This window comes from Neolamprologus brichardi, chromosome 9, assembly GCF_056152115.1.
Source record: "Neolamprologus brichardi isolate AB-2024 chromosome 9, ASM5615211v1, whole genome shotgun sequence".
NCBI lineage: Eukaryota > Metazoa > Chordata > Actinopteri > Cichliformes > Cichlidae > Neolamprologus > Neolamprologus brichardi.
This window is the reverse complement of record NC_142112.1, coordinates 26942678-26969013: the sequence shown is the minus strand read 5'-3', so window position 1 is coordinate 26969013 and position 26336 is coordinate 26942678. Positions and strand designations below refer to the sequence as shown.

The window sequence follows — 26336 nt, the reverse complement described above, 5'->3', positions numbered from 1 at the left end:
AGTGCCGTTCCAGTGTGAGAGGTCACTGGGTGGCGGTCTTCAGCATGTGATCGAACACTCAAGGTGAACACTCAAGGTTCACGAAGAAAGAAAAGATAAATAAATAACACCCCGTGTAACTGTCATGGTATCATTTTATATTAATAAATGATCTCTGGTAGTTTTAAAGTATACCAAATTATATGTGACTCCAAAACCGCATTACTTTCTTATCAACAGGGGGAAAAAGCAACAAATGAAGATGTTTCAGAAACAGGAATAGTGTCAAATTAAAACTGAACAAAAAAGATGTTACATAGTTACTGTGTAATGACATAAACAAAGGTAGAAAGTCCATTTGAAAAGCAGCTGTCTGATGGTAGATTAGTTTGATTAGTTCAGCAAAAATTTGCTGATCAGAATTTTTAAATGTAAGAATTGTATCCTGTTGTTTGCTATACACAGATTGTGAGACATTTCAAATGTTCAACATATGCATGTATTTAAAAAGCTAGGGGTCGCCACAGCAGGTAGCTCCTTTTTACGCCGGATGCTCTTCCTGTCGCAACCCCAAAGAGGATTGTGTCTCCTCCTGGGATTAAACTGGGTCTCTTTCACTTATTAGGTGAACGTGTAATATACCCCACTGTGGGACCACTCAGTATTTCCTTGCAATTAATATTAAAGGAAATAAGTTAGAGATATTAGAGATAAACTGATGATGAAAATGATCATTAGTGGCAGCCATATGTCTCAAAACAAACTTTTCTCTCACAAAACCAGCCTTATGAAGTGAGACTGAAAAAACCCCGGAGATTAAATATTCTGTAATCTTCTGAAGCTCCTTTGTTTTTTTAAAAGTTGCATTGTGGAAGAAAAGTGCAAAAGAACCACACAGTCTGTTGAAACTTTAACAACTGTGGTTAATTTTGTACATATATAAATATTTAACCTCCTGAGACCCGAGCTCTTGTTTGGGATGCATTTTTAATTTCTCCTAGCTATTTGGGATTAGTTGAACCAGAAAAGTATCAAATCTAAATATTATGTTTGAACAATGGGCACACGCTACTTAAAAAATTACAAAACACTTTATTGAGCAGCATTACGAAGAATATTCAAGAGGTTAAAACATGTTTAGAGTAATTATTAGGTGTGGAATTAAAGCACGGTTCAATAGCTTCAAATGATCTCCAACATACTGGAGGCATATGCAGGGTGATTTCAACCTGGGACAGGCTGCAGCACATCAGCCTGCTCTGAAAAACGCACGACAGAATGAGGTTCATAATCCACCCGAAAGACAAAATTCTCTTTCATGCTTTCTTTGTCCTTAAACATTAATGTAACGTCAAACCATCAGCTCGCTCTGTAAGTTAACATGACTTTCCGAGGTGACAAATGTTCTCCAATCTCTGAGAAATCACACACAACAGCTTCATTTGCTGCTATGAGTGACGTAAAAGGCACGTAAATACTTTAATTATCTGATTTTTTTTTGGACCTGTGTAATGCAAACAGACACATACGCTCAGATTAATAACGCCTGATATCGGCGAGTATTCATCTGCTTTAAGATTAAAATAAGGTTTCTTTAACATTTTGTAAATCCTTTTATTTTGCACCTTAAATGAAACATATAATGTCTACACTGAAATAATGTATCAACACTTTTTGAAACGATCATTATATATTTTATGAATATGTGGCCGAGCATATGGAGATATGTAATGTGGTTTGTTAGGTGATGATTTGTCTCCCCCTTAGGGTTATTAACCAAACTGTTCTTCTGTCTATGCTTTCGCTTCATGCCTTTGTGCATCTAAATCTCAACAAGTGCTGTTAATAGTGTTAAATTACACTTGGAAAAATGCAGCCAATTTGTATTATTTTATCTGCAGCTGATCTAACAGACTGTTATCGGGACTCGTGGGGTCAGGGGTGTAAATATCTGAGACTTGAGATGATTTTTCTTTTCGGGCTCGTTAATATGATCAACAGTTATCCCTCTCTCCTCCACTAAAGCTAAAACGCTCCCCAGCGGACGGTCGGCGGGTCAGTGAAGGCTGAGGGCTATCAAAGCAGTGTATTAAAAGGAGCTCTTTGAAGCTTGTAAACCACGGTGCCCAGCAGGTCCACAACAGATAGACGCCTCTGATTGGTCAGGTGTGTGTGTGTGTGTGTGTTTTCTGCTGGATCGATCCACCGAGCTGACATTCTGGAGCATCAAAGCTTTCGGTGCACTAATCTGACTCCTCCTTTGAGGGCGAGGGTTGTTTTTACTATTTTACTTTTTTGTCCATGAGGTGCTTAAACTTTAGATGGGGCTCTTGCATGTTTATGATGGGAGAGCGGGCAAAGCATATGTTTTGGAGGTTTGAAAGGGAATGAAAACAAATCAAGCTTGGATACTGTATTTATCGAGCGATAAATAATGCAAAACTATAGAGAGAGAGATGGAGAGAGAAGCAGAGAATCACAGGGCCATCCATTGGGCGTACCACTGGCAGCAGCAGAGGAGCGACACCGCAGAGATTCACACACTGCTGCTCCTCAAAGTCAGTTTCCCCTCACACTGTCTCTGGAGACCTGCGCCACATACACACTCATGAAAGGTGTGAAAATCTGATTTCCCAAAAAGGATCGGTAATTCTCTGTGAGGGTGGAAGCCGCAATCAATAAATCATTGCTAAGCAGATTGTAAAGAAAAAAAAAATTATTCCCCCTTGGTATCAGTGCATTAGGATTCTCTTGAGGATGGATGAGGCAAGACAGGGGTGTGAGACAATCTCAATAAAGAAGAGGCAAATCATACCTTTGGCATTCATCTGGACTCAGGCAAGCAGCTGTCAGCAGAGTGACGGAGGACCGGGCGAGTCGACCAATATCCGAAGCCCCCGTGTTCAGAGAAGTCTGCAAATATATAAAACAAATAGCCTAATTATTACTGGAAGTCTTGCTGACTGTGTTTGCTTTATTAGTGAATGCACAGGGATTTCCTTTATTAAGGCAGGCATAGGAGACAACCTCAGAAAAGTACTGTACTTTTAATTGTATGTAAATCTACCACAGATTTTACTTCAAGAAGAGGCACAATAAATATTTTCAGCTGCTATTTCTCATCATAATAACGCACAATCTGGATGCAATTACTGCTTATTACCAAGTGGACAAAGTATTCATATTCTCTACCATCAAAGGTAAAGATGCGCCCATATACATATTTAGCTTCTTTCCTACAACTGTAACACTGCTAAACACCATGTGACAGTAATTATGTACAACCCTCATGTGCAATATTCCACTACCCAATTCCACATCCCATAACTCGGGACATACCTCACTGTGTACATTTTATAATATGTAAAATAACTCATGTAAAGTGCACTTTTTTACTGCTCAGCTTCACACAATTACAACCCTCCGGCATATACATTACACAGACAGATGCACAGCCTGTAAATAAATAACTCATGTTCAGTCCAACCATGCAATATTAAGTCCCAATACTTTTTACTCTTTAATGCTTGTCAGTAAATATTGTATTTTATATTTATAATATTTAGATTATGTATTTATGTAAAATGTTTATTTTATCTAAGCTTTTTTTCACCATCTTAGCAAGTATTATAGTAAGTAATAAAGTGTCTTGAATCTTCAATACAGTCTTGGAAGTAAAATGCATATTTAAAGTATCAAAAATATAATTTAATATTCTTCTGAAACCAGGAGACTCAAACAATAGCTGAAGGGTTAATTTAGCCACCACGTTCAGACAAATCTGGACATACTTAAATCGAATAGTCTTAATCATCATTTCAGTTAGTGTTGTTTGTCCTGTTTTATTCAAATTGTCTTAATTAAGACAAAGAGAGATTGTGAATGAATTTAAAGTCCTGTAAGTTATCATTTTGAGGTTATAGCTTCATTTAGTGCTCAATTACTAGAAGAACATTTTGTGTATTTTACCTCACATTCTTCTGTATATCTGGCTAGTGGCAGTAAAAAAATCAATATAAAAGTGGACAATGTGTACAGTAAATACTTTTGCCTAACAATTCTTGTAATAATACTCATGATTACTTCAGAGCCATTACTTTTGTAAAAACTACTTAATTATAAGTAATAGTATTGATGGACTTTAAGCAAAAGTAGCATGTTTATGCTGTTTGGAGCTATTTTTTAATATTTACTATAAATGATATACATTTCTCCTCTAGGGAAAAACTACACTATTTGCCACTGATATGTTTCAGACAATTAATACAACAAATTAAAATACTCAGCTGTATACAAGGGGGTGGATTTAGCTGGCTCCTTTTAGCCACTTATTTGAATACCTTTTAATGACAGCAGAAATCAGCCTTTTTATCATCCCCTTGGGGAAAGTTTGGAGGACTTTTAGTCCAGGTTAATTTATTGTATCTGGCGACCGTTCAAATTTTTAAGGTTGGTCTATTAATGTTGTCAGTGAAGATGTGCTTTATGGTTATACCTAGCTTTACTGCGGGTTATTTGGCTGCAGTTTCAAGACTGTTAGCTTCAACTGAAAAAAAAAGACATTTTCTTCACAAGTTTGCCGTCTGACACTTAAGAAAAGAGACACTTGGATTGTTAAAAACCGAATAAAACTTGCTACAAGTATTTGCCACGAAAAACATATGAACTGTCACCTGGCATCGTTTTTTAAGTAATCGTCTCCTTTTATTCTGTCGGAGTATCCGCGTTGTCGTTTCTCTATCTGAATGACTTCATTACCCATAACGCCTTGGTATTCAAGTCATGTGATTTAGCTTATGACTGGAAGCAGGTTTCGACAACAAACATCACTTTGCTGTCACGTAACAGCGGGTGTTTCTGAGATGAAACAAACCTTTAGCGGAGATTTAACGGATATTTTTAAAAATATTTGTTAAAGTATTATAGCTGTTACCTTTGGATATATCGCTCAATAATATCACAATGGCGGAAGTGGAGGAGCAGGTAAGCTCAAAATGCTAAAGCTAGCTAGCTAAATGTTTCTGTTTTAAACGCACTTGCATCAAAAATGCATTCAAAGTGTGCCTGTGAGAGCTGTCAGCTGTGGTTTCATTTGATTTAGCTTCTCATAAAGCCATTCTCTGCTTGGAAAGCTAACATTTTAGGTGCTAATTTAGCTTTGCAGTTGTTTGGTATATATTTAATCTCTAAATAAATAGTCATGGCCTTTGAAACCATGCTTTAACATTAATATATATTTTTTAAAGCAACCCAACATTTTTCTGCTTTTAGGTCAGACATCCAAGTGAGGAAACCACAGATGAGTCTGAGGTAAGAATCAAAAATACCTCATCATTTTAGCTCATCTAAGATGAATTTATTTTAAGAAATCTTGATATATATTTTAAAAAAATAATAACTGGAAGAAATGGACTTGAATGTGTCATGCAGTTGCACCAGTATGTCAGTGTAGACATGCATCACCAATAATATACTGTCAGTGACAGAAGTGTTCATATTTCCGTCAGGTTTGGATGCTTTTTGAAATCTCTGCCTACTGAAGGGGCTGTAATACATAACATAGGCTTTATCAGCACAGCTTGATCCCTAAAGGATCTTTGTCAGGTTCTGAGAGGTGTCAAACACTCATGAATTACATATAGCTTTCCAGATCCATCAATATTATGACTGAACTCTGGCATGTTACAGTACACCTGTGCTTTGGAGGATCTCACATGGGCTGAATAAAATATAACATTACACATCACGCTGACAGGAAGGAGAATTTTTCTTCATCGGTAGCAGAGGATGGAATCATATATAAGATATATGCTGCATTTTGGACACCTGCACCTTTCTCAAGCTACTACTTTTTTTTCTCAAGAAAATAAACCAGACTTGTAAATAGTGGTCTGTCTGTGCACCATGTGTTCAGTAGTCATGGACAAACACTCACTGGACTGTGGGATTGCAAGTCTCCTCTGAGTGGCTGCTGCAAACAGGTGATTATTTGCTTACAATATTGCAATATACTGTAGCTGGCTGCTGTTGTTACCAGCTTGACAGCAGCCTCGCTAGATGAAGGCAGCGAGGGGCTGTTTGCTCTACACTCTACTAACAGAAGAGATGAGCAGAGTAACAATCTGTCTGAGCAGTGGCTCTGGAAAGTCAGAGGCATTCTCTTCATCAACGTCATGATTTGGTTAGATTAGTCTGATTTGTAATAACATAATACAATAATAAGCCTGATTTGTAAGTGCTTTTTAGTATGCTCAGCGGATCAAACCCTTAAAACGATAGATTTAAACAACATATTAGTCGACTGATTGCACCAATTTCCTCCTCTTTCTGCCTCAAACAAACTAACATGGTTAGATTTAACAGCTACAGCGTTCCCCTTAAAAGCAGACAAATGGGCGAGTCTTGCTTGAACCTTGAACATTAAGCTAGATGATGACACGAGGAGTCTCATTTAGCTCAGCTGTCAGTAGATGGAGAATATGGCAAAAATGGTTACAAATCAAAAGAAACCCCAGCAGCTGAAAAACGAAAGGGTGAGTTCCATAAAAGCCTGTCAAAAAATGTACTTTTGTGGTCCCGAAAGCACATAAAAGGTAGAGAATGAAGGGTAATAAATGGAAGAAAAGACATCATGCATTGTATTTTTAGCAACTTGCTGGATCACTATAAGGCTCTAAGTGCTCTACATGATTCTGCCACTCCTTTAGAAGCAAATGAAATGGTTTAATGCATATTTTAGCTTAGTTTAGTTTTATTCAGTCATCACATATTGCACAGACAGTGTAAACAGCACACAATAAATCAGGATCTCTGCACCATGTAGTGACTGAACAGAATCAGGCAGAAGCAACGCTTCTGTAAGCCTAGACTGCGGTCTTTTAATTCCACAAAGAATAAAATGGGAACAACATAATCGTTCACACCCTCAAGTGTCAATAATTGATGATGTTTTTGTGCTACTGTTGGAAAAGAAAAAGCAAATTAATTAAATTCATTTTAGCAATTTTCAATAATTTAACCTCAACACTAGAAGTTCACTTTGAGTACCAAAATCTAAAAGCTAATTTGTTAAACAGCATTATGGACACACTTTAATTTTATGGACAAAGGACCAAGCTGATGTCAGCTGGGAAAACAGTTTAAGCAAAGTTTTTATAGCATGTTATATGCTGGTTTCATAAACGTAGGTCTTTGGACACGACCCATGCAAATCAGCAGTATGGTGGGAGTGCCACCAGCATGCGTGCTAGGATTGAAATTCATAAATGCAGTTAAGTTCAATATAGACGTTGATAATGACATCAAGACAGCCACTGTTAATATACTGCAGGTTGCGAGACTGACAGGAAATGATGATGTATGAATTTGACAAGTCTATTACTGAATTTGGGATCGTGGGCAGTATAAAGCTGCCACTGATGCTATGATCAGGATAAAGGTATGATCTCCAGTTATTTGAAAACAAGAACAGTCCTGCAAAACATGGACCAAGCAAAGTTAGAAAACATTGGTTTCAGAGCTGTAAAGAAATGGCTTTAATCCAAACCAAGTGGACTGAAACAAGCAAATATAATGATGGAAAAAAATTATTACCAGACTCTTGATTTAGTTTGATATATGCAGGAACCCATGCAAGCACTGAAACATACAAGGTGTGCTTAACTAGGGTATATGACAATGTTAACTTTGTGTATTTTATCATGTACATGCCTAGGTGTGACATGTATAGCTCAATAGTTTGTGTCTAAATGTTACGTTTCTGAATGCCATAATTCATCGAAGATCATATTTTTAAATGTAAATTGATAGTTGATATATGACAGTTGTAAAACTGTTATTACTGTGTAATAGTGTGTCATAAGCACCTTGTCCTGAAACTGTTTGGTCAAAAATCTTCTTTTAGTGATATTCGTTCCCTTCTTAATCAACCGGAAAGAAACAAAACAAACTTTTATGGACAGCAAATGAGTGACTTTGGTTTGAATATTGTTTGCATTATTTTATAAACTGAATCATTCAGTGGATCAGTGTGAACCTAATAACCAGCCGTGTTAATAATGCATGTGGCTGTTTTCTGTAATAATGGATTGAATTTGTTTTGTTTTAAAGGTCAGTCCTCGCAATAAGAAATGTGAGGAAGTGAGCAATATGTTACGTAATCTTTTAATATACCCAGTTGATTACTGTTAATATCTTTTATTGTTGTTAACATACAAAAAATGATAAAGAAAAACCTGTAGCAGTGCGTCTTCTCTATCATAATTTATGATCAAGCACAATGCCAAGAAGCAGAAATACTCAGTGAGGTGGTTTGATAATCTTGGTGGAGAGCACTGTGTATGGCCTGCTGTGTTGTTTAGCTGTGTTGAGTTGACTTTAAAGGCTGCAGCATGTGATTAATAGAATTTTTATATATACTATGTGTTGATCTTTCCCTTACTTCGCACCTGTGTATAAACTGTGTTTATGACACATGATGATTTGTTGTTTGTCTTAATAATACAGGGTACACGCCTTCGTTTCTCCAACTAGTGTGGTCCTCGCTGTGCAGTATATTTAAAGCTGAATGTTTCCCTTCATGCTCTATTTTAAAAGCCAATACTAAAAGAAAATGGCAAAAATGGTTACAACATCAAGGCCAGCTGAGTAGTTGACAAAACAAAGAGCAACTTACAAGAGATGGCAAAAGTTTTAAAATGGGTAGTTTCTCTGTGGGGATGAAGTTTGCCTTTGTTGTTTGATACGCCTTTGAAACCCGTGACAAATGCCCTCGCATCAGAAATCTCACAACCAGAATACACAGGAAATAGCCTAGATATGGCGTTGTTGAGTGGGAAAGGATTGTTTTTGAAAATAACATTTTTTCCACGCTATTGTCCCCCACCTCCAACCCAGTAGCACATAATGGCAGACAATGTTTTGAGTTGATGCACCCTCTGGGCAGCCACAGACTGTGCAGCATTGGTTATAAACTGAATTATGAGTAATATTCAGGCTGTGACTGGCCGCAAATGTTGACTCAGGCTGGAAAGTGTAACACAGTATAATACCTTAAGTTTGCTTTATGAAAAGACTATAAATTCATGTATTTCACTGGGGATGAACAGTGTCATGAAAAGATGTTGCTTTTATTGTTTTATCAAGCATTTCATGCAAGGTGATGGAAATTTTGTCTTTGTGCATACATCCCTCCATACACATATGTTCATGTACACAGGCTTCAAAAATGGATTAATCACAGTTATTGGAGACTGAAAGCTGCAATAAATGCTGCTGAAAGGAATCCCAGTTATGTTTATGCAGTAAATTTGTGCATTACCTGCATATTAGAAATGGATAAATAGCAGTAAATTAAATTAGATCGGTTAAAGCAAAACCGCCAAACATTTAGCAATTTTGTCTGCTTTTAGGTTCTCAAATGTGAGGATCTTATTCATCATTTCATCATTAAGTATAATGTAATTCAGTGATTGAAATAGCTGTTGTTATAGTGTTGTCATATTTTTAACTGTTTTCTCACTTTTGATGAACAGAATAATAATTCAAAGTAGAAAAACCTGATTGGTCTACAATAGAAATTTTGGCTGTTTGTGTCATTTTGTTGTTATTTATTCCTCCAGTTGTACCAAGGGAAAAGGAATAAAAGGAAATGCTCTTTATAATAAATAAAAAAAACATTATTCAACTCTTTATCTCAGTGTCTTTTAAGGGTTAGGTTAATATAACCCTATTTGTTGATTTGCCATACTGTCAGCAAGGCTTGAAGTGGCATATAATGATAATAAGATGATTATATGATTATAGTGAGATAATGATGTGTGGGAAAGAATATCGGTGCATCTCTGTGTGTTTCCACATAATCATTGTCTCATTCAGCTTTTAGGAATTCATGCAAAAACTAATAATTTGCAGCAATTTGTTGATCGGCTGTTAGTACTTCATTATGATAAGTGTGATAAGTGATAAACTCCAATTCTAATCAGTTTAGAAAAACATTAAGCAGGGATGTCACAATACCAGAAATTGAGTAGTTCCAATACCAAATGTATTAAATGATTCTCAATGCCCAATTAAATACCGTGGTGACAAAAAATAACAAAATTATTATTTCATTTACTTAAACATAAACTGCTTTATAAAAAGTCATTTCAAATTGTGTTGGCAGGTGACTTGCAGCCTATGTATATACACAGACTATGATATCTATATTATTTTATTTGTATCTTCTGAGAAGCACAGGTAAATTCACTGACCTTCAAGTGATTTTGCTTACATTAGTCATATCACTATAACCAAAACAAGTATTTAACCATTTTTGGTGCCCTCTTGATTGTTTTTGTAACACTGACATTCACTGTTTCTCATAAAAACAAGCTCAATTTGTCTTCTAGAGTAATGATGTGTTTCTCCGTCTCTGTTATCTTAGTTCACACATCACTGCATTTGTTTTCTGTCAGAAAGGATAAAAATGGTGTAAAATGGTCTTTATGTCTGTTGGTATTGTGGTGCACATCTTTTTATACCCTTTTGTGTGCTTGCATAAAAAAAGATGCAAATCAGGGACTTGCGTGTAAAAATGTTGCTCCATAGAGCCCCTAGTGGTCAAAAACTAAATAAGGCACCTTTAAGATGTAACGTTGGATAAATAGGGATTTTTGTCATATTTTGTAGCACGTGTTTCATAAAAATCAGATTTTAATATACAACATCAGGTTAGGTGGAGATTTTGCATATTTCTTTTCACTGCAGTGATGATTTGGGGGATTTTAGGGAACAGGAATAGCGGTTGGAAAATATTATTAAGAGACTGCTTTCTTCACCAGGAGGAGGACAGCGAGGAGGAGCCCAAGCTGAAGTATGAGAGGCTCTCCAACGGGATGACAGAAATTCTCCAGAATGATGCAGCCAGCTGTATGACCGTCCATGACAAGGTAGAGGTTATGATCCACCACCCGCAGGGGCATTTCCGTGTCAGGTTCACCCATCTTGCGCAGACATTTCACATTGTTTAGGTACACATTTGAGAGATGTCAGCTTCAAAGTTGGATTTCTTCCCTTCTGTTGAATCTGTAAAGGCAGACCCATTATTTTCTCACCTTCCCCTGCTTTTCCCTCTCAGGGAGGTGAATCAGAAGGCATCAGGCACCATTGTCTTCTCCTCTTTTTATTCCCACTCTTACATATTTTTTGCTCCTCGTCTCCCTTTGTTTTTTAAGAGGGCCACTCTCGGCGAGATGGTTAATCATCGTGGCACCAGCGGCACACTTGCACGCCTGAGCAGAGCAAAAGTCATACCCAGTTATGTCTCCTCACCTGATGTTTTATTAACCACTATTGATGTTCGTGTATTTGTTTGTACTTTGAGGATTCTGTTCCCCCTTTTTTTCTTCTTTTAACCTAAAAACAGCAACTGTGCCACAGAGAGAGAGACTGCTTTGCTGAAAATTTAAATTTGATCTGACTTGTCTTTCTTCTTGGGATTTCTATGCTTATGTACTTTTTGCCATCCAGCTACCTGTGTGGTCACACCACCACTACCCTCCCCCACCCTCCTCTTCTGTGGCAAACTCCCACAACCCTAAAAGCCACCGACAGCACATACTGCCTTATGTTGCCTCATATTTTAAGTGTCTGAATCGGAATTTCATTTGAACAATTCCATTCTGATAAATCCCTTTAAAAGTCGCTCCGCCTCACAAGGTTGAACCCTTTATTTATTTATTTTTGGTTATTTTATTTGGGGAGATTGCAGGGGCTCTGTCTGACATGCTCAGCTGTGCCTGTAAATATAAGCATTTCATTATAGACTGCACTGAAGCATGCTGGCCTCGCCGCACATCCACATGCTGGTCTAGAAGGGAGGGGGATTAGGAGGAGGGCATGGAGCAGGGGCTGGGGTGGAAGAACACACACTTAATCTAATGCCAAAGCCCCCGGTTTCTATAATTTTTTTGTCCCAGTGGACTCGTGTACACACTCACACGCACACATACATATGCACACGTGCGCTTCTGCCGAAGCACAAGACACGGAAACCAGTTGCTGCTCAGTAGAAATAATAGCCTTGTGCTGGGCAGGGAGGTGATTGGGTTGCATGGGAAGAAGTCAGATGTACAGTGCATTTATTATGCTTAAGCATTTTAATTTGAGGGGGAAAAATGCCATTTCACACTGTCTGCTTTAATAAATAGGGCTTTTCCACCCCCTGCAATTTCACAGTTTTGCCTCCAAGCCCACCCAATCCCCACTTTGCCCATGCCACTGCAGATCCAGGAAATATTTTTTTATCCTCTCCCACAGCCGTCATAAACACAAGATTTTTTTTTCTGGAAAATCTGGAATTGATTTCAGGTGTCTTCTGGTTTAATTTACATTACATTTGTCTCCTTTCAGTTTCTCGCCTTAGGTACTCATTTTGGAAAGGTCTTCCTGTTGGACATCCAAGGAAATATTACTCAGAAGTTTGAGATTGTGAGTACATTAAAATTCTTTGGGTTACATTAACCAATTACTTGAATTTAAAACACTTTTTAGCCTTGTTAGCTCAGTGGATGCAATGAGAGTCCGCTGTTTATGTTACTAACTACATTATATTGTTTTTCTGTTTGTTTATCAGTTGGCAGTCATGGTCCTGAGAAGAAAAGTTTTAATAACGCTGAGATTTCTGTAACTTTAACCTTTCATCCAGTGATGTCATCAGTTAGAAATCTGAATTTACTTTCTTGTGTAATCTCATCTGCTGTACTTGGAATTCAATTCTACTTTTACTCCAAGACATATTAAACACATGAAATAAAGAAATGAGCCAAAAAACAAACATATTAAAATAAAGTTAAAACAAAACAAAACAAACATGTCAGAGGGCAAGCGCCATAGCCTGTATATTAAAGATGGGCAAAAAATTGTTTTGCCAGGCTGAGCCAAGTCAACATTTCCGGTTATTATCTCAATTTTGAGCTTATTTCATCATAAGTTTGAATTAGTTAATTGAAAAGAAAAAAAAAAACAGTTGTGACAATAATACAAAGCTTTGACTTCTGCATGGAAAAAAATGTTTTTTGATAAGTGGAAACAAGATTGCAGATAGCTTAACCTGCACATTCTCAGAAATCTGACTACAAGTTGCAGTGATGCAAACCTCAGCATTTGTAATTAGTCTGTTTGGTACTAATATCTAGTATAAACACAGTATTTTGATTAGCACAAGGATACCTGTGGGAAACAAAATTGAGTAGGTTGTTGTTGTGTCTAGCTTGTCAGTTTCAGCCCTGAGTCATGCACACCAGCACACATGAATATGTAAGAGACATCACCATTAGTAATTTAAAGCAGCACTATAAAATTTTCCTTTAGCTTTTTAAAACATGAAAGAAACATGGATATTCCAGAGCAATCGAGTACCCTGCACACTTGTTAATAACAAAATAAGCACGTCATGCTTTGTTATCATTCTTGACTCTAAAAGGAGTTTACCAAAGAACATCATTAGCTAATAAATAAGATAGGAAACTGACAAATTAGACCACAAACTCATCAAGAAAGTGTTTACTGAGGTCACAGCTCGAGGAAGCTGACGACTGGATAACATAGATTTTTGCAACCCCATTTTTAGCCATTGTTTTTAGTTCTGCTGTCTTCAGAAACTGTATTTTGTTATATGAATGACGCAGAAAGCTTTAGTAGTGAGACAGACAGTGCTGTGGTCAAGACTGATACTGCTGTTAAATCATTAAAGGTCTAAGTGGAGTATGTATGGAATCATAATAAAGGTAAACACTGAGTCGAAAACCACAACTGGCTGATCAGATACCCAAAGAGGTTTTTGGGGTTTTTTTTCATTGTAAAAATGCAATTCTCCTCCTGGCTGATGAAACTTTTATATTCCTGAAAAAAATACCTAACAGTCAACAGTGTTAACTCGGGCCCTGCAGACAAAATAATACAGTTTAGATCCCATGTGGAAGCAAAAGGAGATATTTTGAGATTTCACGTAGTACCCTGAAGGAAGATTTCACACCCAGAAATGAGCTTGCCTCTCTCTAATTTACTCCTACTATTTTACTACATTACTCCCACTGATCTGGAGGGAATGAACTCTGAACAATAATTTAATTTGCAAGTCAAAAAAACAAAACCAAAAAACCCCCCCAAACAAAACAAAAAACAAAAACTCAGTAATCAGGGCTGATTTGGTAGGCAGGGAGGAGTGGGTTTACATTACTGTACCTGCACTCGTGTTTCCAAATGTCGTGCGCCTGCTGAGCATGTTGATTCAAGTGCTACTTACCAGAGAAACTTACTGCCAGTTTTTTAAAAAATCATAACCCGAAACAGGGAGGTTGTTTCACAGAACAGGAGAGACACAGCTGTGCTCTAGCTGTTGGATTTAATATGATTACCAAATAGCTGAAGCAACTGCTTTGGAAAAATTGGAAATCTATGATAAGCAAAACAACTTCTTTCCTCTTCAAGTCTACACCGAGGCACCGTCCTCACTTTAGGGACGTTTTTAAAGTAACATTTGCTGTAATTTATGCCATTTAGTTGATCCTTTTATCTTAAGAGCCCTAAATTTAAAAGCATCTGCAGCAGAGGGACCCCTAACATTTTCAGTATTAATGCACTCTCTATGCATTGACACATATGGGACAATGCATCCATTGCCTTTTTTTCTTTTTCCTGGCATTTCACTTAGTTGGGGTAAAATGTCAGCTAGCAACATTTGGCCATCCACTATGATACTCGCCCACCTCTTTAAAAAAACGATGCCGTGATATTGTGTCTCCGCAGAGTTCAGTGAAGATCAACCAGATCAGTCTGGATGAAAGTGGAGAGCATGTGGGCATCTGCTCCGAGGATGGGAAGGTGAGATCTCTCCACTCATCACCGCTGGCTAGTGATCTCTGGGCCTGCAGCAAAAAATGAAATCACCAATCAGTGCTTCTCATCTTTCATAATTCATCCTCTGATTCATATAAACTCGCCTTATCAGCCTGAAACTTTATCATAATGATTTGGAACTAGCAGCGAATTTTTAGACGGCACTTCCTCCGCACTCGGTGCATTAACCTGGAGTTTTATCTTCTCCATATCTACACATAAGCCCCATATTTTTTTCATGATGCGGGAATTTATAAAAAGCTTGTAACAATTTTGAAGCGTGGGGAGGGGTGGGAGGGAAGGATTGCACTCAGATCCGTTGAGCTGTCAGTCAGCCATCAGCCCATCTATGGATACCCTCTCCATGTTCTCCACCTTGCTGTTATCTTGTCTCTTCTCATCATTACCACCATCCTTCATGGATTTTGCAGTCAAGATATGCTTTCTGATATCGCCCTCCCCCTGCTTCCAGCACTCTGGTGGCAAAAACAAGATCTTGTCGCGCAAAAAAAGTGGAGCAGACAATTAAAATCAATGCTATAGCAATTGTTTGCCCTCACCAATTCAGCTGGCTGATAATCCTTTGAAATCTAACTTAATCCTTAACCACTGCTGCGGTTCAAGAGATGAGATAGCGTCAGAGTTTTATATTATTTCCCCATCTTTTTTTGGTGGTGGTGGTGGGGCTTCAGGTAGAGGAAAAGTGGGCGTCGTGTACTCTAATGGTACATTAAAGGCTACTGTAGCAAACTGAGGCTGTGGTCAGTCCACGATTAGGATTTCTGCTGTAAACCCTGCAGGGTTCGAAGAATCAACTGGCCCCACTAATTGGTGACCCAGCGGAGAAGTAGGGAGCCAATCAAAAATCTTTTCAGACCATACTTCCCCCCGCTGGCCTCAGATAGTTGCAGAGGCAGCAATTAAAGGAGAAATTTTGAGTTATTCACCTTTGCTTGCTGTTCTGCTGCACCGTCTGTGTTCCAGGTTCAAGTATTCGGCCTCTACACAAGAGAGGGCTTCCATGAGAACTTTGACTGTCCCATCAAAGTAAGTTTTTCTGCAGACTTGCAGTGTTATAGGATGGAAAAGAGAATGAATAGATTTTGCTCTTCTAAACTGTTAAACGTTCTTCACAGGTGGTCGCATTACACCCTCAGTTCACCAGATCCAACTATAAGCAGTTTGTCACCGGGGGCAACAAGGTAGGTTTGAGTAGTACTTTTTACTCGTGCGCTTGTTACACCCAGTTTTGTTTTGTTTTGTTTTTTTAAACCGCCATTTTCAAGACATTTCCTGCCGCAATAATGCGTCCTGATTGTGTCCGGGTGAAACCGAATCCTGCACACCGTCTCGCTTTGGCTCGGCTGAGGGCGACGCGCAGGCCTTTGTCTGGTGTGAAAGGCTCTTACTTTTCTGTCTTTTCGCTGGAGTGCTCTCGGGAGAGCTGCCCATTTTCACAAAGTGCTGTTCGCTCAACAGTGTTTGAAAGGCAATGCTTCACAAGCACAGCAAATAGATGTCATTATCAAGAGGGTACATAGTCTTAGGATTTCCGGGCGCATACGGCGATCTCTCTCTGGAAGTTGCCTCCGCTGGGTATGTCATCGCGGAAGTTGAAAAGCATATTAGACATTAGATTTGTCATTTTCTGTTTTTTTTCTTCGTCTTTGAGGTAAAAACAGCTACCTACTAGCGCTCGCCTATTACACTACTACAAGCTGCACAGATGTGGTGCCATTGCACAAACCACCTATAAATAAAGTGTGCTGACATTTATACAACAGGGGAGAGGAAAAACTTTTACCACAAAACTCCATTGTTAGTGTTACTTTGCTATTTTCTTTCAATTGGCACTGATTTCTCTCAGTTCCAAGTTGTGAAGGCCTCCACAAGTTGCCTGTGATGAAAATCAATACCCCTCAACGGGAGCCACATCCTGTCAAAGGAAATTCAATTTTGTTTCCCCAGTTCTTTTGTCATATCATCTTTTTGTCGAGCAAACTGTTTATTAACATAGGCCAAATGTTGAATTAAAGAGCCTATACAAATTTCTCCTGGCTGCCTTGGTAATAATATGCACTTTTCGGGGGCTTTTTGTATCACTTTATATAGTGAGAACCGCAACAATGCAGGGAATGTGAACGAATTTGTCCTCCACAGAAGGTGCGGTGCAAGGCCTAAAAACTTAACTTAAGCTTTAATTCATGAAATAGCTCTCAGGGCCGTCAATGCCACATTGCATTGTGGTTAAAAACACACAAGCCACGCACATCACTCAAAGCCCTCTCGGAGCTTTCACAGCTTTTTTGAGATGGCACAAGAGTAAAGACGGTGTACACAAAAAGTAATGAACTTACTTATTCGTGTATCTTACATTGTTATCCACGGCACCTTATGTTAATGCCGTGTATCCATGTTATGATGAGAAGGATGTATTAAATCAAAACTGTAATGCCTCATATTTTCAACACCATCTTCACAAATGATCTCGGCCATGTGGATGTTTAATGTTTTCGTCCACCAGTGGAGCTGGTGAAGCTTCTCCCTCAGGTTGACTCACGTTGAGCTATCCACCTTTATTTTCTTTGTGTTTAAATGCTCCAAAGTGGGATTAAGTCTGCACATGTGGAGGAAAATAGGGCTTTACTTCATGATTTTATCAGACATAGCTTCCTAACTGCTTGTTCCAGTATAATACACTGTTCATCTACTGCCCTCTGTAGGCTGGGGTGTAATATTGCACCCCTGAATTAAATGTCCTTACTTTTTTCCCCCCTTCAAGCTCCTTCTGTATGAGAGAAACTGGCTGAATCGCTGGAAGACTTCAGTTCTACATGAGGGCGAGGGAACAATCACTAATATCAAATGGAGAGCTAACCTGATTGCATGGGCCAACAATGTGGTGAGATCTCTGCGACAGTTAAGCAAACCCCGATCCTTCTGTATGCACAGCTTTGTATGTAAAAATGCTGCTTGTTTACCTTCAGGGAGTAAAAATATATGACATCAGCACAAAGCAGAGGATCACCAATGTGTTGAGGGATAATGTGAGTTTGAGGCCCGACATGTACCCGTGCAGCCTGTGCTGGAAGGACAACACCACTCTCATTGTCGGCTGGGGTTCTTCCATTAAGGTTTGCTTTGTTTCCTGCTCGTGTTAATATTAATCACAGGCGCCGGCTGTGGCGTGCGTTCAGTCTAATCTTCTTATTTCTCTTCAGATTTGTGTTGTGAAAGAGCGAAATCCAACTGAAATGAGAGACCTGCCCAGCCGCTATGTGGAAATAGGTACAGAGCACCCCATTCCGTCTTCCACATATGAGACCACTGAAAAATGTGCACACTCCGAGTCACAGAGTTAATGAAATCTGTGCACTGAGTAATATTTTTACATAAGTTAGAGATTGCAAACGTCCTCTGTGCCTCGTAATTTAGCTCTAATTTTACATATCGTTGAAATCGTGTGGTTACGATATTGATCATCCTAGTTAATCCTATATTATTGATTGTGCTTCTGAGGAAAACTTTGGCATTTATGTGCATCGTACTTTAACACATACCTCTCAGCTGAGCGTTGTTGCAGACCAAAAACACTCTCATGGCAATACTCAATGGCAGCAGCCTCTCTTCAGTTTTATCTTCTCGGTTCTTTTGTCATCTCTTTGTAAATCAATTTTTTTTATTAACATGGCCAAAATGCTGAATTAAAGAGCCCTCTCTTGGCGTCCTTGGTAATGTTAAGCACCTTGAGATGACTGCAGTGAATTGGCGTTATATAAATTAAACTTAATTGAATTGAAAATGGAATATTAGGTACTTCTGTGGGGCTTTTTGTCTCAGTTTATATAGTGATGATTGTAAAAATTCAGGGAATGTGAATGACGTTGTTTCCCAAGGCCTGAAAACTTAAATTGCAGTTCATGCTTCCTCTGGCAAGACAAAGGCTCACACTGCAAAAACATTTTGGGAGTGGCTTGGTTTTAAAGCTTGGGGCTGATCGGGGCACAAAGTATAGATGTAAATATGATATTATGGGAAATTTCTACCCCGTCAACTGCAGAAGAAGGCAGTGCTGCAAGAAGAAAGGGTCCTGTTGTTCAGACGGGTTTAGATGAATTGAAATGGCGCTCAGGTTCAGTCTGTGCATACTGTTAAGATGAAAAAACAATTCAATGAAATAAATGCATTTCATCTCCTTTTTCTGCTTTCTAAAGTCTTTAACTGAGAAACAAAAAAGTTTAATAGTTGCTTACTTTAGTAGTTGTAAAGCTAAAGGCTGCGTTATGCACGTATCCTTTTAAGTTCAATCAATGTATGAAAACAGAAGGACACTTACGTATAACTACACAATAATGTGAGGCATTAAAGGGAAGAAATATTTCACCTTGTTCTCACTCACTTTCTTTAAATGTCGATTGTTGAAGAGATGATCTTTTGTTTCTTTTAGTTTCTGCTTTTGAGACCGAGTTTTTCATCTGTGGGCTGGCACCGCTGGCAGATCAGCTGGTCACCCTGTTCTTTGTGAAGGAAAACTCTGATCAAATGGTAACAATATTTTTTCTTTTAACATACAAGAAAGTCAGTAAGTTGTTAGGCATTTTTTGTGCATCTTTGCATCTGTCTATAATGACACTGGATTGTAAATGCAACAGTCAAGATGGAAGTGCATACTTTAAGCTTTGAATCAGTGGGTTTTCCAAAAAGGTTGTATTACTGTTTTATTCATAGTACCTAATTTTCAGAGTGACAGGGAGTTTCATTGCCAGGTGAGGCCTGTACCCCCCCTCACTCCATGAGAAATTAAGCAGATAAAAGATCTGTAGTTGATTCCAAGCGTTAAACTTTTATGTGGTATCTTTTTAGTGGAATTCTCAATATGAAGTCCAAAGATGTGCCAGAGTAAGTGGTCATCGTTAGGCTAAAAAGCAAAAACCTTAGGAGTAACTAAATTCAATCTGGTTCATTATTAAAAAGAAGGAATCCACTGGCTGAGCAGCACCAAAAGGCTGAGAGACCAAAGAAGACGTTGATGATAAGTTATTTCTATGGTTATGAAAAAGAACTTTGCGACATGTAACCATGTCAGAAACACTCTCAAGGCAATAGATGTGTCGTTGTCATGGTCTACCATCAAGAGATGCCTTCATGAATGTAAATATAGTGTGTTTACAACAAGGTGCAAACCACTGGTTACACTCAAGAAGGCCAGATTAGACTTTTTGGAAAATCTCTAAAAGAGTCATGAAAAAGAAATGGAGATATGAAATCAAGATGACAAACAACTCGTGATCTGAAGCATACCAGATCATCTGTCCAACACGGTGGAGGCAGTGTTATGGCATAGGCATGTATGACTGCCAGTGGAACCAGGGCACTAGTGTTTATTGATGATGTGACTGCTGATAGAAGTAGCAGGATGAATTGTGAGGTATACAGGACAACACTCTATATTCAGATTCATTCAAATGCTGCAAAACTGATTGGAGAGAACTTCATATTGCAAATGGACAGCGGTCCAAAGTAAACTGAAAAAGTAACCCTGCTTTTTTTTTAGTCTTTGACTACAAAGGATTTTTACCCAGGTGTTAAAAACGATCCAAATTTTTTAAATTATAATTTTTTTTTTACAATTACTGTTGATTGTATAAGAATGGCTGTAATTTCTAAACAATTCATGCAAAAGTTTTTGTTAAACCCTTAAATTAAAGCTAAAAGTCTGCAAAAGTGTGAACAACAAATGTGTAGTTGTTCAAAAACCCAAGTCAGATATAAAATCATTACATCTGTTCGCAGGATGAGGAGTTATGTGCGCGGCCTCGCCTCGACATCATCCAGCCTCTCCCCGAGAGCTGTGAGGAGATCTCTTCAGACGCGCTGACGGTGCGCAACTTCCAGGACAATGAGTGCAGAGACTACCGCCTCGGTGAGACTATAAGATCTGCTCCCAGAGAAATGTCACGCTGCCTTTTACTGCAGCCTGATTTCATTATGCATCGATTATCAAATGTCAGCTGTAATGTGGGAGTACGCAGAGGAATAAATGTATTTTCATCAACAGAGCATTCAGAGGGAGAGTCACTCTTCTATATCATCAGTCCCAAAGACATCGTTGTGGCAAAGGAGCGAGACCAGGACGACCATATTGATTGGCTGGTCCAAAAGAAGAAATACGAGGTTTGTGTTGTTGAATTTCATGAGGGTTGCTAAAGGTTAACGGCTGCAATGGTCAGAGTTTGATATTGTGTCCTGTTACTGCGCTTTTAACCATGACATCAGGAGGCGCTGATGGCCGCGGAGATTAGCTTCAAAAACATTAAGAGGCACGACGTTCAGAAGATTGGAATGGAATACATCGACCACTTGGTGAACACGAGAGACTATGACAGCGCTGCGAGGTAAGTCCTGCATGTTTGCAGATGAGCAGTGTTGGCATGAGATATGTAAAGAACAAGATAATGTTTTTAAGAGCTCAACCAATGAAAGTGCTTAAGTCCCTCAGTGACTAATATATTGCTCTAAAATTTGGAGGTGATCCCATAGAACATAAAGCTTTTTCCTAATTTGTGTGACCCTGACCTTTGACTTAGAGCTTGAAGTATTACAAACTAAAATGGTGTATCTTTATTCATATAATTGGACCACTTATGCTTTCTCTTCAAAAGACCAAATGTGAAAAGCAGAATCTTCTTTTTATCATTTAAATGATTCAAGTGTTTTGTTTTTAATTTAAATGTATTTATTTATTTACTTTTATTCAGAAAGTGTCAAAAGGTCCTGGGGAAAAACATGGAACTGTGGGAGAATGAAGTGTACAGGTTCAAGACCATTGGACAGCTCAAGGTAGGTTTTAACGCCTGTGCTTTGAAGGCATCACTAAAGTGGTTATAACGTTGCAATGAAGTGCGACGCTTACCCTGTGGAAAGTTGTGTCTCTTACACTGTATGTGGTGCCACTTCTGTCATGTTTCAGGCCATCAGTCAGTATTTGCCAAGAGGAGATCTGCGTCTCAGACCGGCCATTTATGAAATGATCCTTCATGAATTCCTGAAAACTGACTATGAGGTAGGTTACACCCCCACCCGTCTGCAGTCTTGGCATGATGAACGTACGACGGCTGATAGTGTGTGCTGTATTTTTCTGTAAAGGGTTTTGCCACCCTGATCCGGGAATGGCCGGGAGATCTTTATAATAACATGGCCATCGTTCAGGCTGTCACTGATCACCTGAAGAGGGATCCCACCAACAGCACGCTGCTCACCACGTTGGCTGAGTTGTGAGTGGTCTTAAGTTGAATATTACTTGAATATTGAATATTACAGCACGGAGGCCATGTTTTTAGGAGCGATTCCATGCGTGTCATTCAGTCTGTAAACACAATGAATTCTCATAAAACTTTGTAAGGGTGTAAACTGCGGTAATGTCAACAATCCATTAATATAACTTAGAAACTGCTATGGTTACACCTGTGCTGTGTTTTCTCAACATATACAAAGTACCATATGAAGCTTTGACATGACATGATATTTTAAATCTTAAAAATATCTTTAAAATATCACTTTTGACATCTGACCTGCTCTTCAAGGTTGATCTGAAGGTCAAAGTCATCATAAGGCTCTACAGAGCTATTTAAAACTATATTCTATATTTCTTACGGTTTGTATTAATAACATATAGTATATAGAATGATATACGGGGATTGTAAATATCACCTTGCTTTGGACCTCTGACCTCTTCTTCAAGGTCAAATAAGGTGAAATTTTCAAAAATGTCTTTCATCTTTAACACTTTGCTTAAATTTTGACTGCCTTTGTTTATATTGGCAACATTTGGGAAATGATACTGGTATATGGGGATTTTAAATATCATGTTAAATTTGTTGTGAGTTGCTGGTGTTCGATGCTGTTTCAGGTACACCTACGACCAGCGATACGACAGAGCCTTAGAAATCTACCTGAGACTGAGGCACAAAGATGTTTACCAGCTGATCCACAAACACAACCTTTTCTCTTCCATCGAGGACAAGATCGTACTCCTCATGGACTTTGACAAAGAGGTAAAAAGTCATTACCGACTGATTTTCCCATTTGTTACTTACAGATGTTGTTCTTATACATTTAAAGCATTTAAACTGTATGACTTCATGTTGTCAGAAAGCTGTTGACATGCTTCTCGATAATGAAGACAAGATATCAGTAAGTACTCCTGAATTCTTTGAATCGTCTTTATCTTCCTGATTTAAACAAATGATTCTGAGTGACGGATTTTGTTTTGACTCCAACAGATAGACAAGGTGGTGGAAGAACTAGCAGACAGGCCTGAACTTCTGCATGTGGTGAGTTATATTTGAGCACCTTAGGTTACTGAATTCAAAACAGATGTTATAATGCAGGGAGTTTGACCAGCCTTTTGCCCACAGTACCTCCACAAACTGTTCAAACGGGACCACCACAAAGGCCAGAAGTACCACGAGAGACAGATAGGCCTGTATGCCGAATACGACCGGCCAAATCTGCTACCTTTCCTGAGAGATAGCACCCACTGCCCTCTTGAAAAGGTACATGTCATCCAATCATAAATTCACGTCTTTAGAAGTGAAGTTGGGTAACATAAGTCATTTTGTTGGCCTCCTTAGGCTCTTGAGATTTGCCAGCAGAGAAACTTTGTGGAGGAGACAGTTTTCCTGCTCAGTAAGTGTTGATTAAGGATTAAGATTCGTACTCTCATTTGAAAAGATAAGGAAGAACCTAATCAGACATGTTTCTCTCAGGCAGGATGGGAAACTGTAGACGAGCCTTGCAGATGATCATGGAGGAGCTGGCAGATGTTGACAAAGCCATAGAGTTTGCTAAAGACCAGGATGACGCAGAGCTGTGGGATGATCTCATCTCTTACTCTATTGACAAACCACGTATGTCACCAAATCTCCTATCGACTCAGTCATGGAAAACATGTGCATCAATAAATCTGAACCTCAGTTATCTCTTGCTTTTTACTTTATTTACTCCAGCATTCATCACTGGTCTCCTCAATAATATCGGCACTCATGTTGATCCTATTCTGCTCATCCGTCGCATAAAGGAAGGCATGGAGATCCCAAACCTCAGAGATTCCCTCGTGAAAATCCTTCATGACTACAATCTACAGGTCAGACATGCGTCCCGAAGATTAGCTTGAAATTTTTTCCACACCCTTCAGCCCATTTCAAATTTACTGGGCCGTTTATAAGATAAAGGACATATGCTTTAATATCTTAAGAAATAAGTGAAGGAAATTTCAACAGTTCTTCTGTTTGTCCACATTTTGTCAGTCTGCTTTCTCAAAGAAATACATTGCCACAACTCCTTGGCTTAACCATCTTACTTTGGTGTGGTATGGAAAGCTGAAAGTAGTTCTGAAAAGAAATCTATTCTTGACAACTCACATTGCAAAAGCCAATCACTAGTCCGGATTAGACCCCTTGGTAGGGCAATCGTGATTTAAGATCCTATCGATCATTTAAAGCTTAAAAAACAGTTCTTTTCAATAATATAGTTTGTTCTAAGTTCAAGGGACATATACAGAGTATAAAGAGATATAAAACCAGAGAGACATTTTAAATATGTTTGAGTTCAGGTGCAGGCGTAGTCATTGGAAGTTTTAATAAACTGTCTGACTGCAGTGCTGTGAATAAGTACAGCCTGTAGAACCACCTTTAACATCAATAAGTTGAAGTAATTGTTTTCTGTTTAACTTTACCAGTCTCTCACATCATTGTGCTTGAATTTTGACCCACTCTTCTTTACAGCGCTGTTCAGTTCATTAAAGTTTGTGGGCATTTGTTTATGCAGAGCTCTTTTAGGGACTCACTGCAGCATTTCAGTCAGCTTGAGGTCTGGGCTTTGAGTGGGCCAATGCAACACCTGGATCCTCTTCTTTTTCAGCCATTCTCTTGTAGATTTGCTGCTGTGCTTGGGTTCATTGTCGTGTTGCATGACCCAGTTTCAGTTGAGCTTCAGCTGTCAGACAGTTGGCCTCACATTTGACTCTGGAATACTTTGGTTTACAGATTAGTTCATGGTCAAACAATGACTGCAAGGTGCCCATGTGGCGTGCCCATTTAACACGCTAACAGAGGCCTGTAGAGTCTAAGATGTAGATATTGGGTTTTTTGCTATTTCTATGTGCTCTGTGGAGTGAATTTGCTGGGACATCCAGTCCTGGGGAGATTAGCAGCTGTGATGGATGTTTTCCACTCACAGTAGAATGATGAATCTCAAATATTTTGGAAATTGGTTTATAAACCTTCCAACACTGAACTTTAAGGTCATGATTGTTGATGTCTTTCCTTCTTGGCATTAACTTACATTAAGCATTAACACACCTGAATGCTCCAGACCGGCAAACTGCTCAAACTTCTGCTTCTATAGATATGCTCACACTCACTGATGATCAGTTAATCAAGTGAGTTTGATTAGCAGCACCTGGCTGCTCTCTCATCTTCTTAATTCAGTAAAGATGTATGTTTTTTTTCATATGACTCTACTGTTAGAATTTCATTTGACCTCATTCGAGGGTGGTTTTAAATTGCTCAATTCACCGATTTCTGCACCTCTTATCCTGTTTGTTGACAGCTCGTTTGATTTCTTGTTTCCAAGATTCTTTTAAGGGAAGGCTGCAAAAAGATCCTGGTGGCCGACTCCCTCTCCCTGCTTCAGAAGATGCATCGAACACAGATGAGAGGCGTCAGGGTTGATGGTGGGTGCGCTTTGGTGTTCGTGTAGCTCCTTTTGAGATTAGCTATATTAAATTGGACTCTTAAGAACGTTGCTGGTTTTCTTTTCAGAGGAGAACATTTGTGAGTCATGTCATGCTACAATTTTACCCTCAGGTGAGTCATGTAATGTAGGTGTATTCATCTGTTTTTAATGTTGTATTGCATTTGAAAACTCTTCTTTGCCAATTTTTGCAACGTGTGTTTCAGACATGGCCAAAACCTTCAATGTGGTGGTGTTCCACTGCAGGCACATGTTTCATAAGGAGTGTTTGCCATCTTCAGGAACAGTAAGTGACATCTCTATATGCTGTATCACTCTTTACACATTGGTGCTGGGGTATTTTATCTGAGAAGCTCAAATATAACTTCCTGTAACTTTTCGCTCTTTCCTGTCTCAGATTCCCGGGTTGCAGTTTTGTAACATCTGCAGTGCGAAGAGACGAGGGCCGGGAAGCGGAATACTTGAGATGAAAAAGTAATGAACGGTGTACTTAGAGTCTTATTACTGAACTCTCATGTCAACTCAGCGCATTGGTCAATAAATATTACTTCCCTTCAGTCACTCTACTCTAAACTTGCAAAAATCATAAATATTTATGTTTGACTGTCTCTGTACATTTACGTCTAATGACTGCTTGCTTCTGATGTGTGTGTGATAACCTGTATGAAAATTAAAATGGAATTAAAGCAGTTTGTGGTTTGTGTCTGATAATTATACACATC

General features: G+C 38.7%; 1 protein-coding gene across 2 annotated transcripts; it reads left to right on the top strand.

Annotated features, from left to right (window-relative positions):
* The first annotated feature begins 4729 nt into the window (after positions 1–4729).
* Positions 4730–26303, top strand: vps41 (VPS41 subunit of HOPS complex). 2 transcript variants are annotated; one of them, XM_087846218.1, is made up of 28 exons: positions 4730–4959; positions 5251–5289; positions 10803–10910; positions 12373–12450; positions 14770–14844; positions 15844–15906; positions 15996–16061; positions 17642–17761; positions 17847–17993; positions 18081–18147; positions 19307–19404; positions 20653–20782; positions 20918–21033; positions 21136–21254; positions 21618–21699; positions 21830–21922; positions 22006–22133; positions 22769–22913; positions 23011–23052; positions 23142–23192; positions 23277–23414; positions 23493–23547; positions 23628–23768; positions 23868–24004; positions 25495–25594; positions 25683–25727; positions 25821–25900; positions 26012–26303. In XM_087846218.1, exons 1-28 carry the CDS (start codon positions 4942–4944, stop codon positions 26090–26092), a joined length of 2562 nt encoding a protein of 853 aa, XP_087702344.1. In that variant the 5' UTR covers positions 4730–4941; the 3' UTR covers positions 26093–26303. The 2 variants fall into 2 exon arrangements, with proteins under 2 accessions (XP_087702344.1, XP_006795068.1); XM_006795005.3 differs by having other exon boundaries at positions 4730–4962.
* The last annotated feature ends 33 nt before the right edge of the window (positions 26304–26336 follow it).